The sequence below is a fragment of the Apodemus sylvaticus genome, chromosome 2 (genome assembly GCF_947179515.1).
Source record: "Apodemus sylvaticus chromosome 2, mApoSyl1.1, whole genome shotgun sequence".
Taxonomy (NCBI): Eukaryota; Metazoa; Chordata; class Mammalia; order Rodentia; family Muridae; genus Apodemus; species Apodemus sylvaticus.
The window spans coordinates 10,153,398-10,169,106 of record NC_067473.1 but is presented as its reverse complement, the minus strand read 5'-3'; the positions used below and the strand labels follow the sequence as shown (position 1 = coordinate 10,169,106).

General features: G+C 34.8%; 1 protein-coding gene across 2 annotated transcripts in view; it reads left to right on the top strand.

Moving 5' to 3' along the window:
* Positions 1-15,709, top strand: part of Magi2 (membrane associated guanylate kinase, WW and PDZ domain containing 2) — a 1,455,128-nt gene that overhangs the window by 458,907 nt on the left and 980,512 nt on the right. For both annotated transcript variants that reach the window (XM_052173111.1, XM_052173110.1), the window contains exon 2: positions 2,951-3,067. In XM_052173111.1, coding sequence (XP_052029071.1) covers positions 2,951-3,067 — 117 coding nt within the window. The remainder of the gene's footprint in view (positions 1-2,950; positions 3,068-15,709) is intronic.

Here is a 15,709-nt window from a genome sequence, read left to right as displayed (position 1 = left end):
CAAGACTTTAAGCATGAAAGGATGCTGAATTTTGTCAAATGCTTTTTCAGCATCCAATGAAATGACCATATGATTTTGTTCTTTGAGTTTGTTTATGTAGTGGATTGTATTGATGGATTTCCGTATATTGAACCAACCCTGCATTCCCGGGATAAAGCCTACTTGATCATGGTGGATGATCGTTTTGATGTGTTCTTGGATTCGGTTGGCAAGAATTTTGTTGAGTATTTTTGCATCGATGTTCATAAGGGAAATTGGTCTGAAGTTCTCTTTCTTTGTTGGATCTTTGTGTGGCTTTGGTATCAGCGTAATTGTGGCTTCGTAGAAGGAATTGGGTAGTGTTCCTTCTGTTTCTATTTTGTGGAATAGTTTGAAGAGTATTGGTGTTAACTCTTCTTTGAAGGTCTGGTAGAATTCTGCACTGAAACCATCTGGTCCTGTGCTTTTTTTGGTTGGAAGACTTTCTATGACTCCTTCTATTTCTTTAGGCTTTATGGGACTGTTTAGATGGTCTAGTTGGTCCTGATTTAATTTTGGTATTTGGTATCTGTCAAGGAAATTGTCCATTTCCTCCAGATTCTCCAGTTGTGTTGAGTACAGGCTCTTGTAGTAGGATCTGATGATTTTTTGGATTTCCTCAGTTTCCGTTGTTATGTCTCCCTTTTCATTTCTAAGTTTGTTAATTTGGATACTTTCTCTGTGCCCTTTGGTCAGTCTGGCTAAGGGTTTATCTATCTTGTTGATTTTCTCAAAGAACCAGCTCCTAGTTTTGTTGATTTTTTGTATGGTTCTCTTTGTTTCTACTTGATTGATTTCGGCCCTGAGTTTGATGATTTCCTGCCTTCTACTCCTCCTGGGTGAAATAGCTTCTTTTTGTTCTAGGGCTTTCAGGTGTGTCATTAAGTTGGTAATGTATGCTCTCTCCATTTTCTTTTTGGAGGCACTCAGGGCTATGAGTTTTCCTCTTAGCACTGCTTTCATTGTGTCCCATAGATTTGGGTATGTTGTGTTTTCATTTTCATTGTGTTCTAAAAAGTCTTTAATTTCTTTCTTTATTTCTTCCTTGACCAAGGTGTCATTGAGTAGAGTATTGTTCAATCTCCACGTGTTTGTGGGTTTTCTGTTGTTTCTGTTGCTATTGAAGACCACTTTTATTCCATAGTGATCAGATAGGAGGCATGGGATTAGTTCTATCTTTTTATATTTGTTGAGGTCTGTCTTGTGACCAATTATATGGTCGATTTTGGAGAAGGTACCATGAGGTGCTGAAAAAAAGGTATATTCTTTTGTTTTAGGATAGAATGTTCTATATATATCAGTTAAATCTAATTGGTCCAAAGCTTCAATTAGTTTCATTGTGTCCTTGTTTAGTTTCTGTTTTCCTGATCGGTCCATTGAGGAAAGTGCAGTGTTGAAGTCACCAACAATTATTGTGTTAGGTGCAATGTGTGCTTTGAGTTTTAATAAAGTTTCTTTTATGAAAGAGGGTGCCCTTGCATTTGGAGCATAGATGTTCAGGATTGAGAGTTCTTCTTGTTGTATTTTTCCTTTGACCAGCAAGAAGTGTCCCTCAGAGTCTCTTTTGATGACTTTGGGTTGAAAGTCAATTTTATCTGATATTAAAATGGCTACTCCAGCTTGTTTCCTGAGACCATTTGCTTGTAAAATTGTCTTCCAGCCTTTTACTCTAAGGTAGTGTTTGTCTTTGACCCTTAGGTGTGTTTCCTGTAAGCAGCAAAATGTAGGGTCCTGTTTACGTATCCAGTCAGTTAGTCTGTGTCTTTTTATTGGGGCATTGAGTCCATTGATGTTAAGAGATATTAAGGAATAGTGATTGTTACTTCCTATCATTTTTGACGTTATTTTTTAAATTTGATTGCTTAACTTATTTGGGTTTGATGAAAGGTTACTATCTTGCTTTTTTCAGGGTGGAGTTTCCCTCCTTGTATTGGTGTTGTCCTCCTATTATCCTTTTTAGGGCTGGGTTTGTGGATAGATATTGGGTGAACTTGGTTTTGTCGTGAAATATCTTAGTTTCTCCATCTATGGTGATTGAGAGTTTTGCTGGATATAGTAGTTTTGGTTGGCATTTGTGTTCTCTTAGAGTCTGCATGAGATCTGCCCAGGACAGTATTTTGTTTTCTAACTTTTTCTTTTCCATTTGAAACTAGAAAGCATCTTAAGATATATATTCATACGTTAATAAAGTTATCATTAACTTAAACTTGATATTCAATAGACCTGCATCATTGGCTTTTTAAAGCCATAACCCTGTTTTTCCTTTAAATTAAAATAGCAAATATATTTTATTTGTTAGCAAAGAAGAAAAGCTGTTCAAACTTTATTAATACTGCTGCACATATATTACAAAACAGAGAAATCACTTTGATTTATTTCATGGAAGGAAGAAAATCATCAATATTTATGCACTCATTTTTCTTGTAACTTTTTATCTCACTTTATTTCCATAGTAGCCTTAAATAACGTAATTCAAGTTCACAAGATTTTATGCTGAATAAATAAGAGTGTAACAAAAAGTAAATATTATATCAACCCCTTTACATGTGATTTCTGGATCAATCAGATTCACTGAAGCAGAATTAGAATGGTGATTAGCAAGGTTTGAGTGAAAAAGAAATGGAAATGAAGAAATAAATAGCCTTTTAGTCCAGAATGCGATACCTCATGGGTAATTCAGTGCTAGTTCAATAGTGACCAACATGCTACCATAATAAAAACTACAATCTAAATGAAAAATAAAGATACATACAAATTACTAGGAATATATCTAGAAGACACTTATTTGTTATCATAATAAATGCTTTAGACATCAAAGTAGTAACTTGAAATAATTCATCTCTTGTATAATTTATTAATGTATCCATAATAAGTCAAATTGTATCCTTATTATATTTTCCAAATATTTTATGAATAATCTTTATTATTTTAGGAGGAATTGTTGATAAAGATCTTCGTCACTACCTCAACCTAAGATTTCAGAAGGGTTCTGTTGACCACGAACTACAGCAAATCATCCGCGACAACCTCTACCTCCGTACGGTGCCATGTGAGTGCCAAAGCCAGCATTCTTTTCTTTCTCTGATAAACAGATAAATGTCCAGCTCTGTACTTAATATTCAAGTGAAACGTTCTGTCACAAGATGTCTTATAGACAATTGGAGTTGGAATCCAATTTGAAATATGAACTACAAAAGCAAATGCTTATAAGTAAGGTTTTGTAGTACATTATAAGCTCATACAATAATTTATTATTTTTAAGATATATGTGAATTTTAGTTACACTACTCACCTTAGTATTGGTAATATTGATTCCAGGCCAGACCTTTATTAATTCTTGAATTGTGACTGAGGCAGATCTCCATACCAGGAGGAGACAGGTGACTACAAATTCCTTTGTTAAAACCCTTATGAATGGAAGACTCTGCAACAAGAAGTCCCCCAAGCTTAAAAAGGAAAAGAAAAAAAGAAAAAAATAGCATGAAACACAAATGTAGCATTCCATGACTCTCTCAGGAGTGCTGGTACTATATACTGTTGTATACTTTTATATGCAGCCTCTGGAAATTCTTTTACAAAAAAAGAGTGGGTAAACTGACAGAATTTACAAAACAACTCTTGAGTTCCTGTTTTTTGATTACAACAAATGAATTCAGACTCAAATCCTACACCCTTTATATATATATATATATATATATATCAAAATCCTCTTTCTTCAAGAGAGATATTTTGACTGCCAAAAGCTATCCATGCTCTCTAGAAATTCTGATCTGTTGGCTTATATTGATTTTTGTTTAGTTATGGCCTAAAGATGGAAAAATCCACGAGCTCTAGTGCCCTTAAAATTAGATAAAAACCTTAATTAGAATAAATTAAATAAATAAGGCAAAAATGATTCCTTCTGGTTAAATCACCAGAATTTTTGAAAGTGATATAAATGGAAACTTATATTAAAATATAATGATGTGAAGGCAGACCAGAAACCCCTGAGTTTTTAAAGAACATTCATTTGGGAATGAGTGGGATCTTGTCATTGTCAGTCAGATTTGAATAATCATTAAAATAATGCTATAATACAGTTATCATTCAATAAACACTTGCTAATTGACATCATGTTGGTCGAAATGATTCCTATTCTGTGTGTGTTTGTAAGTGACTAGACACTGCACTCTTGCTTTGAAACTTCATGCTGAGAAAAAAAAGTGCACTCTTAGACTTGAGTGTGACATTCGAGTGATGGGCAGAAGATGGATTTAAGTGACTGGACTGCTTATAAGGTAACGGGTGGACGCACTCTCAAGGCCTTGATGCTGTCAGTGCATCGAGGTGAATTTATCTTTTGTGACAAGAAAGAAGGAAGACCTGAAATACTAAAGAAAGAGGCTAGGCACTTTGTTGCGTTAAAAGCTGAAGGAAATAGATAAGAGGCTGACATCAGGAATACATGTAGTCCTTGCTAAAACAGTGGCATAAATAAGAAAATCCTGATTAAATATGATCGTAATGGGAGGACTTTTGCATTAGCTAATTAACTTTTTAAAGCATCTTTCTTTGGAGAACCAAGGAGAGACTATGAAGGAAAAATAAATATAAGGGTAAAATAGCAGGATTTATGAGTAAACCAAGAGAGCTTCATGATGTGATTCTAGTTCAAGGTCATGAATTCAATTAGAGATCCTTGAGCAGTTGCCTGTAAAGGAGATAATTAGAAACTCAAGGGATCTGAATATTATCAGGAAGCAATCACTCTTTGATTATACAGCCACCACTTCTAATAGCCAATTCCAGTAATACCATGTATTAACAGTGCTTTTAATTTGACATACTAGTGAAAAAACATCTGAGAGCAGATGATTCTGGTTTGTATTATTAAAAATTGCTCTTACACTGAGGATCTAGCCCTGGACAGTCTGTTGACATTACTCACTAAGTCTTTTAACAAAGTACTCAGATGTTTTCAGAGAGTATGCAGTAAAATGGACCAGTAGTGTAGAAAATCCTACCATGGCTTAGAAACTTGCAAGTGTATGCAGTCCATCTGTTGGTAGTCATTATTGAATCTCATTTTGTATACATTCTGCTAGATCAAGGTAGTCTCATTATTTGAATGAACCCACTACAGTAAAAGGAAAACACGCTGCTACGAATCACATCATTGCTCCTATACATATATACATCAGTGTGAATATTGTCATCTCTCGTTTAATAGAGCAGTGTTACTAGAAATAGACTGTTGAGAAGTGCATGCAAGCAAGAGAATCATCAGTTTGAACATGTGAAGTGAGTAGTATGTTTTTTTTGACAAAAATAGAGCTAACTCAGTAACTCTGCTTCCTCCATGGATTGCCCCTGCACAACTACAACTTGTAGAAGAAAAGGAGACCCAGCTCCTAAAGCTCCCCTTCCTTAGTGCTCAGCATGTGTGTAAGAGCCCTAGTGTTATGTGTCCACACAACCCCATCTCACTTGGATGCACACATTTCCTCAAATCCAGTTGTAAATAATTGAGCTCTCTATACACATATTAAGGAAGTCTGCCTCTGGCTATGGCCACGTACTGAGCTAATGAAGGGAAGGAGGGGGATAAATCTTGGTCTCCACTGAGTTTTGCCTATGAATAATATAAAATCCTCTTAGTTGGTTTGCAGAATCAAGGGTTGCTTATATTTAGCCTTTTCATTTAGTTTTGTGAAGGCATGGTTGTTTTGCATACAGTATTTGGAAGGCACAAACAGCTGCAAGCATCATCTCTGATGCCATCAATTTACTATTTGTTCAAATCTGATCCCAAAGAAAAGGTCTCCATCAACTGGTTCCATATTTTGGGTAGAGCCTAAAACACGCTCACATTTTTATACATTAAAGACCTTCTTTAACTGCTCCTAGTTGATAAGTATAAAACTAACAGAAAAAAAAATAAGTGTTTCACTGACTACTAAAAAGTGAAAGTTAATTGTCTTTAAATGGAGACTCTAACCAAATCTTTCCAGTATTAAGATTCTACATGATAGAACTGAAGTAGACATGAGTAATGGATGATGAGATAACCCTTTTGTACCTTAGACTATGATAAAGAGTAACCAGGAAAAATTTGCACAGACAAAGGATGTAAGAATTTAGAACATCCATTGCATCAAGTTCTAATTACACTGATGGTATGTAAAATGTGACTTGAGAAGCTCTAAACTAGCATCATTTATTTAGAATCTAGACAGAGCCATTCTATCATGGCCTCTTTTTTTTCTTTCCGTTTATTGAAAATAGATTTTTTAAGTACTTTCTTTTATTATTATTTTTTTATTCGATATATTTTTTATTTACATTTCAAATGATTTCCCCTTTTCTAGCCCCCCACTCCCCGAAAGTCCCATAAGCCGCCTTCCCTCCCCCTGTTCTCCCACCCACCCCTTCCCACTTCCCTGTCCTGGTTTTGTCCTATACTACTTCACTGAGTCTTAAAAGTACAAAGTTAAGACAGCAATTATTATCCCTAGGACAGCATAGACTCAAAGGTATAGGTGTAAGTTGGTGAAAGTGTAAGTTTATTTCTTGATGAATAGTGCAAATAGAGTTTATTTGCTTGTAATATTCTGCTGAGCATAATATTGTATATATTTAATTTTGAGACTAATCAACCAACTGGTTAATTTCACTATGGTTCTTAAAGAAGAGAAAAATAACTACTCCAATTTATTGATAATGTTCCTGTCCTTTCCCTCTCTGTGTTTATTAAATCCAGGTAATGTCTAATAGGAGCATGAGCACAGATATGTCTCATACTTTTCTCTATCAGACCACATAATGTGGAAAATAGTTTCACTGACCAATTTTTAAAACTACAAAATGAACTGGGAGATATTTGAGAGTATGCCTCTCTCTCTCTCTCTCTCTCTCTCTCACACACACACACACACACACACACACACATACACACACATACACACTCAACACTATTATATGTTGAGATGGTGTTAATGGGTAATATTTTAAGTGTGAAAGGTTCATATATAGTAATATATTAATATATAGCAAAAGACAAATCAGTAAAGCTAAAGTAAAAACTATTACATAAAACCAAATAAGATTAAATATATAAGTGTAAAATACAACAGAAATCACTCTTGTGGAAGATCTAACCAAGGCAGAAATCACAATAATGTTTCCACATATTTAAATGGTTTAAGTTTGTTAAGCTAGGCCAAATTAAGAAGAATTGTCAAGGATATAATCTTATCCTTGATACGATTATATGTACATTTTGATGTTTTGTACATTTTGATGTTTTGATGCTCATGACAATTTGCCTTCTACAGAACAAATACTGGCTATATAAAAGTTATGCAAAGTCATCTGTTAAGAGTAATTATCAACACACCAAGATTACAGTTATACAATGAAACAGCATTACCTTTGTTGACTGTGAGCTTATATATGATAACAGCAGAAAAGGGCTGTTAGGATGTGGCTGGCTGACCTTGACATATGAGAACTGTAAGAGAGGGTCCAAGAACTCTGCTGTACAGAATAAAGCAGAATTTCTTGTAACAAAAGCCGTATTTTTACATTTTAATTTCCTTTTTACACTTTTAAATTTTAAATTCACATCAGTGTCTCCTTGAAACACACCTGGACAAAATGGTGATTAATAATAGTATCAAAAACCTACTGGTTGCAGTTCCTGCTATTTTACTAACAAGTGCCACAGTCAAGAGTTAGTTGTGCTTTGCAATTGAGCATTGCACAAATATGTGCTCCTGAATAAGGTGATATTTTCTGTAGGTAAAGAATTTTATTTACTGCTTCTTCATCATAAAGATACGTTTTTATGCATAAAGTTAGATGGAGAGAGATAGCAACCTAAAAATTAGATTACCAAACAAACAAGAACATTGTTTCTCAAGGAAAGGAATTTCATTTAGTTGAAAATGATCAAGAATATGACAAAATTCTCAGCATATCTTTCAGTAGTTGGGCCTGGCCATCATGGTAAGTTGAGCAAAACCTAGACTTACAACCATAGGGGTAGAATCATCCAATTCCATTGAATTTTAATCCAACTGTACTTCAACTAATGTTTACTACAAAAGTTTTATTCTTATTTTCTCAAATAAGACTCATACATTTAGAAAATCTGATTTGAAGTTGCTTTTAGAGTGTGAATCATATTCCTTTTCAATTATTTCAGATAAATTTGCCAGCTTGTTGTTCTTTGAAAAAAAAATGAATTTGATTTCTAAAAATAAACTAATTATCTTTGGTACTAAGTATTAAAAAATGAGCATTATTACTGAATAAATGTGGCTATTAGCATCTGAAGCCAAAGGGAAAGAAATATAGAAACAAACACAAATAGGTTTCTTGAAAAATTTATATTCTATCCTGGAAGTCTCAGTGATTAAGGAGAAACTCAAAGGGTTCTGAGCAGTAGCAGGTGCTGCCAAGAATCCATTCATTCTCCTCACTGAGATAGGCACCTGCCTGGAGTATTACTTAAACATATGTTATGATTTTACAGAATGATGCATTAGGCTGAATCTCTCTTTCTGAGCATATAAAGACTTAATCATAGGTCAGATACATAAAAATATTTGTGTGACATCTCCTGAGGATCTGTGAGCAGATAGCAGTGATAAACTAAATACAGGATTGCACCCAAACTCTTAGTGAATGAGTGACTCTATTGGAGTTACTTACAGGAGCTCGGCTTACTCAAAGACAGCAGTGTCACTAGAAAAAGAAAATGTAGTGTGGATGATGACTGACTGATGTTGAAGTTGGATACCTGCTGCTAGCCCGATTAGACCAACTGGATAGTTTCTCCTTCGCAGTAATTGTCACTGCTTATATAATTGAGGGCAGAGGAGAACGGATCTCAGGTGCTTCCGTTACTTCCTGAGCCTTATAAGTTGCACGTAGTTTCTGAGTCTAATTAGTCTCTTTTCTGCTTCCATAGATGGGATATTTATTATTTTAGTAAATTCCAGAAATTAAACAATTATTAAACAATTCCAGAAATATTTTCACTAGTCATTAAAGAAAACAAATATGCCTTCTTGGTTAGAGTGTAATGCATTGGTTTGGTTGGGGGATATATTCTGTGTGATAAATTAATAATTAAATCCTTAATTTGATTATTAGGTTCAGTTTCTTACCCAGTGTATAAAGTCAAGGAAAAATAAAAGTGATTACATTGACTTATTGATTTAGCACCACAAAGTTTCAATGTGAAAGTGAAGGAGTGCATCCAGCACTGAAGCAAAGTAATAAACACTGAGTACAATTTTACTGATGCAACCATTTAAAATTCGATTTGCCCTATCTACATTAGCTTCTTTTCCCTTTCTGTGACATGACTTTTTCATGTGGTTTTCTTTAATCTCTTTACTAATTATAAAAGAAAGAGTGACTCCTCCAGAGCTTGTAGGACATTGATGCAGTTGGTAGGTAAAAATACAACCTTGAACTTCAAATATCCCCAGCCACTGCTCTAAGAAAAAGGCAATGCAAATGTGTAATGCAGTTTATCCTCTCCCAGAAAGCCAACCATCACTTTGAATAAAAAGTAGCCTTCCTTTTGGGATGCCAAGAAATACACCTTAAATGTTTCAATCTCGTAACCCTGTGTGCTGGAATATAAGGCCAACATGGCTCATTTATACATCCATATTTTTAAATTAAGACTATTAAGTCAGATTAGCCGGATATCAATGTCAATGAATTGAAGCCAAGGTATGGGGTGATTATGTAAGTAGGTGAAAGACAACAGTGGGCAAACAAGATTTGAAGACTATGGGCTGTAACATCTCCTTCCAATATGCCTGTACAAACTGGTGAATGAGAAAGGGCTACTGGTTACAGTTACTGCTAGTCTACCAACAAGTCCTGTAGTCAAGGGTTATCTGTACATAGCAAGTTAGGATTTCAGGAACAGTAAACCTTGCCTCAACTTATTTCTTATCATGGAACTATGGGTAAAATCCCGTATTAGAACCAGAGCCATCAGTTGTAGAGGTTCTGCTACTAACTACCTATAGCACCTCGGCAAAGGCCTGAGCCTTTGTGCCTGGCAGGAAGGAAGCGATGAACTGAAATAAAGCAAAATGTTTCCTTTTGTTCTGCCTAAAATTTTGTAGCTTTTGGATTCTAGTGGCTTTCTTTATCACTATTCAAATCAGTTCTTCCAATTGACTAAATTACTCTGAGGATTGGATGCCCTTGATATCAAGCAGGTGTAAACAGCTATGGAAGTCGAAGGTCTATCAAATGCAGCAGACACTTCAGGGAGAAATAAAGAGTGAGGTTTAAATTAAGTGCAATTCCAGATAAAAACCAGTGATGCGTGTACTTTCAAATTTTTCTATGAATGTCAAGTTAAAGATACCATCATAACTCTGATGTTCCTTGAAATTTACCTTCACTATTCATGAAACTGAAATTTGGGCCAGTCCCAGTAAATGGATAAGAAAATAAACATAATGAGAAATACAAAGGTATTTTAAATTGCACTCCTCTTTTGAATGTGTAATGAATTGAAGTGTGACATAAAGATCTCTGAACCATGAGGTATATTGTTATGAAAATATGATTGCTATACTTGTGATGTTTAACATGAAATATAATGTCTTACAATGTTGAACTTTCATAAATGTCACTTATGTGACTGAATGCCTGTGCTTGGAGAAAGCTAATGGGAGACTAAATCAATGCTTACTTAGTGGAGTCAAAATTTTACAGTGCAAATGAAGAATTCAGGAGAGTCTATAGGTTTTCTCACATGGGATAATTAAAAGTTAAGCCTAATGAAGGATTGATGATTCAATTAAAAACTTCACCAGAATCCTAATGTTTTAGGCAAGTCAGAATGGAGAACTGGAATACTTCCCAGTTCCAATTCAGCTTACCTATCTAAAGACAAGCTACCAGAGAAGTCACTTTGTACATAAATAAGTCACCAGGTGTCTGCAAAAGGTCCATGGGAGTGGAGGTAGCTGTGAGTGCTGCTCCACATTAGAGATGATTCTTCCTCCAAAGACAAGACAAAAGCAGAACACCAATCCAACCTGTGTACTTTGGTGCTTTCCGATTTTTGGTAGAAATGAAATTGTTCTCATCTAATTGGCTGACAGTGGTGATAAACTATGCATATAATTAAGGAGCTTGCATAGCTGTAGAAATCATAGAATTCATGACCTAAATCCAATGCAAGTCAGTATTTTTATGTTGACACAACCTTGCTAATTGGCCACTAATTGATCAAGTTCTAAATGGTTTTTTCTCTTTTCTCTTTATTATGTCATTTTCAGAAATATTAAAGTATAAGATATTTATGGGGAAAGAAACAATTTAATTGATATGGATTTCATTTCTGTATTGATATAGGAAGGAATAGATATATAAAGGTATCTTTATTATCTAAAAACTTTCAATTTTATGAACTTTGCTTATAGAAACTTAGCTCTACAAAATTTAATACTTTAAATTCTTGCAGAAAATTATTATAATGTAAAACTTTATAAATAGGCATTATGCAGGTTCCCAGTTAATCACATTAGAATTTCAAAAAAAAAAAGTGTTTCTTTTGTTAATCATGTCAGGAGTGATAGAATATGAAAAGAAGGAAAGTAATTAGCATTAAAAAAACACCTATGCATGAGTATTTTGTGTAATTTTATTTAGCAAAATCCATTGCCTTTACTTTTCAAACTAGCAGACTTATTCCTGGAGAGCTAGTGAACCCTTCTCTAAATCACACAGTCAGTAAGCACATGAGAAGGAATTCAAGCCTTTGTCTTATTTCAAGAGCCATCTGTTTGGCGTACTATGTTACGTCTTCCCTCATTATAGATTTGATTTCTCTCATGGTTGAACCAAATACTGAACCAAAGGCTCTAAAACAGAGAACATTGATGGGATACGTATCAATACTGATTAGTATTTCCATGAAAGTTGTAAATTATAATGTGAACAAGAACAGGGATTATGTATTGTGCATATTTCAATGGCTGCTCTCCCGTGACCTTAGCAATGTTGTTCACCCTAAGGCCACATCAAAGGGAATAGACATTATTCAACAGTGGCATGACATGTCTCATTCTTTTTTAAAGGGCAGCAAAACAGAAGCAGTGGAGACATTTCCCCAGAGTTCCTGAAATGCCTCTTCTTTTACAGAAAAGGATCACTCTGCATGTTAATGTGTCTATCTTTGCACAGGCTCAGCTGCCCCTTGTAGCTTGGTATCAAACCTCAGCAATTCCCCTAACTATCTTTAGCCACAGGATCTAATTACTCATTCCCTTCATTAGAAAAACATATCCCATAAAAAACATTTTCTCTCTTATCTTATGTCTCCTTGCTGCCATTTCTTGGTTAATATACCAAGTCTGACTTACAAGTTTCATTTTTTATATGCACAGTGACAAGCCAGTGTCCAATAAGCAATTTTTATCTCTGAGAAGTCAGTGAGTCTGGAGTTAAGCTAAACCTTTGCCAAACTTTTATTTTCTTTTCATTGTTCCACTTATTCCATAAAGCAAACCAGAATAAATAATGTGTCAAGTAGAGGAATCTTAGCCCAGCAAAATGGCTGCTCTGGTAAGGCATCACATCCAAAGACCTTCTAAGTCTACATGATCTGGTCAGCATGCAGACATACTCTGGATTAGAGTATGATCTGACTGGAATAGTACACGTTTTTAGTCCACAACAATGTAGGTAAGGTTAGATTGTAGAAGGAAGCAGCCATGTTTGAAAGTGACATCTAATTGAGGGATAGACAAAGTGATGGATCAGAGAAAGATTTGTCAGAATGAGTTGGAGATGGAGTTAGCATATACTGTCATGAGAACAGACAAGAAAAAGAGGCTATGGAGCTAGAGAACATCATACTAAGTGAGGTAACCCAGACTCAAAAGGTGAATCATGGTATGCACTCACTAATAAGTGGATATTAACCTAGAAAACTGGAATACCCAAAACATAATCCACACATCAAATGAGGTACAAGAAGAAAGGAGGAGTGGCCTCTTGTTCTGGAAAGACTCAGTGAAGCAGTATTCAGTAAAACCAGAACGGGGAAGTGGGAAGGGGTAGGTGGGAGGACAGGGGAAAAGAAGGGGGCTTATGGGACTTTCGGGGAGTGGGGAGCTAGAAAAGGGGAAATCATTTGAAATGTAAATAAAAAATATGTCGAGTAAAAAAAATTAAAAAAAAAAAAGAAAAGAAAAAGAGGCTACTTAAGAGCAACAAGAGAGAAAAAAGGTGATGGTGTGGTGTGTGTGACAGTTTTTCCAGGACAATCTTACCAAGATGGGTCTCAGTGAAAACAAGCTAGACATAAGTAAAGACAAAATTAATGAGCCAAAGAAGGAAAAGGAGCCAGATTAGAATATATTTTCAAAGTTAGTATGAGGCCAAGCAGAACAGTTCAATCCGAAACCAAGAAAAGCCAGATTGATTCAGTTGGCTTAGATAATTAGACTGTATAGAGTCTACGCAGAGATAGAACAGGGAAAGAAAGACTATGGACTCAGCTCAAGCCATGTATGGGCACAACTTGGTTATGACTCTCATCTCCTTCCATCATCTGAGGAAATGAAAACAACATTTACAGTATCACACAAGGTTTAGGCTAAGAAAAAAATGATGCACGGCATTTTAATGAGGAAGAGGATGAATTAAAGAACTGTTTAGAAAATTACTAGACTAGCCAGAGAAAGTGGAGAGTAGGGATTATGATTCTTTATGAGTGTTAACCATAATGCATAGCAACCAAGAAAGGATAACTCCTACTAACAAAGCAAATACCTCCGAGGCCTGAAGCTAAGACTCAGAAACCTGAGCTTGAGCTTGGGATGTTACTAACGTGGCTGGATTACCTCCAGTGCCTCTCAACTCTTAACAACTTGTGGAATAGACACTTATGTCCCTGGTGAAAATATCTCATATCTTAGAACTTCTGTTCTGAACTAAAATATGGCCTTTAAATGTGCTTCTTTTTCACAACTCCTTAGATGTATGGTGACAGTGATTTATTTAAATTTTATTATACCATTGGAGACTAATTTTTAAATTCCCTGTTTTAGTATTCTGTAGTTAAATTCTTATAATATAAACAATTGTCAGGCACAGAGTCTTTGTTAAGGGTTTTCAACTTTCTGTCTGTGCTGAGTCTCCCGATGATTATGTTGTTCTACCTGATTATAGGCTATTGGAGAAATGCATTTGGGCTTTAGAAAGGAAGAATTCTTAAGCATTAATTCTTAAGCATCAGTGCATTCTGGAATTGTCCTGCTCTGCTTATAAAAGGAGACATTTTTAATTTGTGTTGGCATCTTTGTTCATTTTTATTCACAACTTTATTATTTAAAATATGAATGTGACACTAACAAAACATAGTTCATAATTATAATTCTCGCATGAGAAATCAATTGACAAAAATGCTTTTGCAACATCATTTAAATCCGGAGCAAAAAAAAAAAAAAGAACCTTAATTAAAGTTGAGGAGTTGAATATATTATTTGAAGTACTACAGAAATTTAATTATATTTGGAGGGGAATAAGAAGCTTTTAACACAAAGTGGAACAATATCTATAATGAGAGGCCAATCTTAGGACTTTTCTGTGGGTCCCAGAATCATGGCCATGTCTCAGAGTTCATTAGTGAGCTATGCTACACATTTTTGGGAAGACTTATTTAAATACACATAAAAGCAATACATAACTACATATGTTTGGAAACCTGTATTTAAGCCAGCATGTTGATATTAGAGTAGTCTAGGGAAAAGACACCTGGTTCCTTAGTAGACAGAAATTAAAAAAAAAAAAAAAAACTCAATTTCCCTTATCTCCTAGGCCTTGTATTATTTACTTTATGAATATGGTAATCCTCATAAAAACATATCTTCCAGATTCATCACTTGCAAAATTGTGGTTGTTATTTTAAATTGTCATTAATGTACTTAATAGCTTGTTAAATTTATAGAGATTAAAATGTATAAACTTTTATATATGATAATTATTTTTATTTAGTTCTGCTAGCACTGAGAGCAACTAAGAACACATGAGTGTCTCGGTGTCGAGCATCTTACACTCTCTCAGAGGTTATCAAAATCTTGTTGAGCTAGCTATCATTATTGTAATTTTAGAGCTGAGCAAATAGAATATTTACAAACAAAGGAAGATAAAATATTTACCATCTCTCATAGCTGAGGCTGATAACTGCCCTCACAACTTAGGGGATGATTATTAAGACAATCAAAGTTACTTTATGTTTGCTTAACAATAATGACTAGACTGCTGCACTTGATTGAGGTATAAAGCAATAAGGGTTTAATTGGGCCATATCAATATCTTTTATAAACTTGTGTCTATCCTTCTATTATACCTCTGTGCTCTAGATGTCTTATAATTTGCTACTTGAATACACAGATTTTTAATCTTATAATAAATCTGAAGCCTCCAGAATCTTTGAACAAAATACTCAGACTATGAACAGTGTTGCCATGGCTTCCTCAGTAGGAATGTGGTAGAAAATACAGCCCAAGGTAATTCTTTATTTTTCTTTCTTTCTTTTTCTTTTATTAGATATATTCTTTTTAAATTTTATTTATTGAATATCATCTTCATTTACATTTCCAATGGTAAAACCTTTCCCAATTTCCCCTCTCCCCAAAGGCCCCCAACCCCTCCTCCC